This window comes from Fragaria vesca, linkage group LG6 (assembly GCF_000184155.1).
Source record: "Fragaria vesca subsp. vesca linkage group LG6, FraVesHawaii_1.0, whole genome shotgun sequence".
NCBI classification, from domain to species: Eukaryota; Viridiplantae; Streptophyta; class Magnoliopsida; order Rosales; family Rosaceae; genus Fragaria; species Fragaria vesca.
Window position 1 is genome coordinate 32,202,548 of NC_020496.1, and position 1,985 is coordinate 32,204,532.

Here is a 1,985-nt window from a genome sequence, read left to right on the forward strand (position 1 = left end):
TTTTTTCTAAATTCAAGTGAGCCATGTATATGTGGATTCATGAACTGACAAATGTGCTTGAGAAATGCGTATATATATATATATATATGTCTTACTGTTTTTGAGAAATTGTTTTAGTCTGAAGTTGTTTATGTATGTATCTACAAATAGTTTTAATATATATATAGCTAACAATTTTTTCCTGGTTTATAGAATATGGATAAACATGGATGAAGGCTGATAGGAGATCACTACAATTCGACTTAGGATTTAACCAGTTTCTTAAGGTTGCATTGGATAATGCTAGGAGCCCCAATGATATACCTTGCTCTTGCTTAAAGTGCCATAACAACCGATTTGGTAATATACAGTTCATTAAAGATCATGTCTATTTCAATGGTATAATGCAAAACTATACTCGTTGGAAATGGCACAGAGAATGTTCTTATGCTGCCAGACATTGTTTGAGTGAGGGTTCTGAAATAGTAGAGCAGATTCCTGATTTAGGAGGAAATGAAGATGTAGGTGTGCTCAGTGATGAAGATCACAAGATTTTGCCAGACTCGAATGAGTTTATGCAGTTCGTAGAGGATGGAGATAAGCCTCTATATCCTGGTTGTACCAAGTCAACCAAGATGAATGGTTTGGTACAAACATTCAATCTAAAAGCAAAACACGGATTGTCCAATTCTTGCTATACAGACATTTTAATATTGTTCCATACCCTGCTTCCTAATGGGAATGAAGTACCAGGGTCCATCAATTTGGCTAAGAAAACTCTTTCCACATTAGGGATGAAGTACGAGAAGATTGATGCTTGTCCAAATGACTGCATCTTGTATAGAGACCTAAATGTTGATGCTAAAAAATGTCCATCTTGTAATGCATCAAGGTGGAAACTAGCGAAGGACGGATCAGAGAAAGTAGGGGTGCCGACGAAGACATTGTGGTACTTTCCACCCATCCTAAGGTTTAGAAGGATGTTCTAATCGACAGTTTCTGCTAAGGAACTTACCTGGCATGCCAGGGATAGAAAGAAAGATGGAATGATGAGACGTCCAGCGGATTCTCCAACTTGGAAAATGGTAGACACAAATTGGCCAGATTTTGGTATAGAACCTAGGAACCTTAGACTAGCATTGTCCTCAGATGGGTTTAACCCATATGGTGCAGTAAGCAGCAAATACTCTTGTTGGCCAGTGATACTGATCACCTATAACCTTCCTCCATGGTTATGCATTAAGAGGAAGTACATGATGCTAACTTTGTTAATTTCGGGACCTAAGCAACCCAGAAATGACATTGATGTCTATTTGCAGCCTTTAGTGGATGATTTGAAAGTCTTATGGGATGGGATTGAGCAAGTGTACAATTTTGTAAGAGGAGAGTACTTTAAGCTGAAAGCGGTATTGTTGTGGACTATAAACGATTTTCTCGCCTATGGGAACTTATCAGGGTGCGTTGTGAAAGGATACAATACGTGTCCAATCTGTGTTGATCAGACCAAACCTTATCGGTTGAAACACTCGAAGAAATTGGTATTTTTGAGGAATCGAAGACAACTGCCACAACATCATCATTACCGAAAGCAAGCTTCTGCTTTCGATAACATTGTAGAAAAAGATGATGCTCCTAGACCATTAACAGGAGAGGAGACATTTGCAAGAGTTCAAGGTCTGCCTAAAGCAAGTGGTAAGGAAAACGCTCCTGCCCCTTATAAGGGTCCTCCAGAAAATAGACCGTGCTGGAAGAAAAAGTCTGTTTTCTATGAACTTGATTACTGGAAGTTTCTTCCAATAAGACATAATTTTGATGTCATGCACATTGAGAAGAACTATTGTGATGCTATTCTTGTCACGTTGTTGAACATTCCGGGGAAGACTAAGGATGAGGTTGCTGCTAGATTGGATATGGTTGATATGGGGATACGCACTGATTTGAAGCCTACAGCTAGTGTAAAAAGAGACAAGTTGCCTTTGGCTAGTTGGAACTTGTTTGTAGATTAG

The 1,985-nt window shown here is 38.8% G+C and overlaps 2 protein-coding genes across 2 annotated transcripts; both read left to right on the forward strand.

Annotated features, from left to right (window-relative positions):
* The first annotated feature begins 209 nt into the window (after positions 1–209).
* On the forward strand, positions 210–968 carry LOC101304503. Its single transcript, XM_004306111.1, has one exon. The coding sequence runs from the start codon at positions 210–212 to the stop codon at positions 966–968; it is 759 nt and encodes a 252-aa protein (XP_004306159.1).
* Positions 969–1,061: 93 nt separating this feature from the next.
* Positions 1,062–1,985, forward strand: LOC101304798. Its single transcript, XM_004306112.1, has one exon. It carries the CDS (start codon positions 1,062–1,064, stop codon positions 1,983–1,985), a length of 924 nt encoding a protein of 307 aa, XP_004306160.1.

Excerpts from the sequence above, each read along its gene's own strand:
- LOC101304503 (XM_004306111.1), top strand. The coding sequence starts at position 210 with ATGAAGGCTGATAGGAGATCACTACAATTCGACTTAGGATTTAACCAG.
- LOC101304798 (XM_004306112.1), top strand. The coding sequence starts at position 1,062 with ATGGTAGACACAAATTGGCCAGATTTTGGTATAGAACCTAGGAACCTT.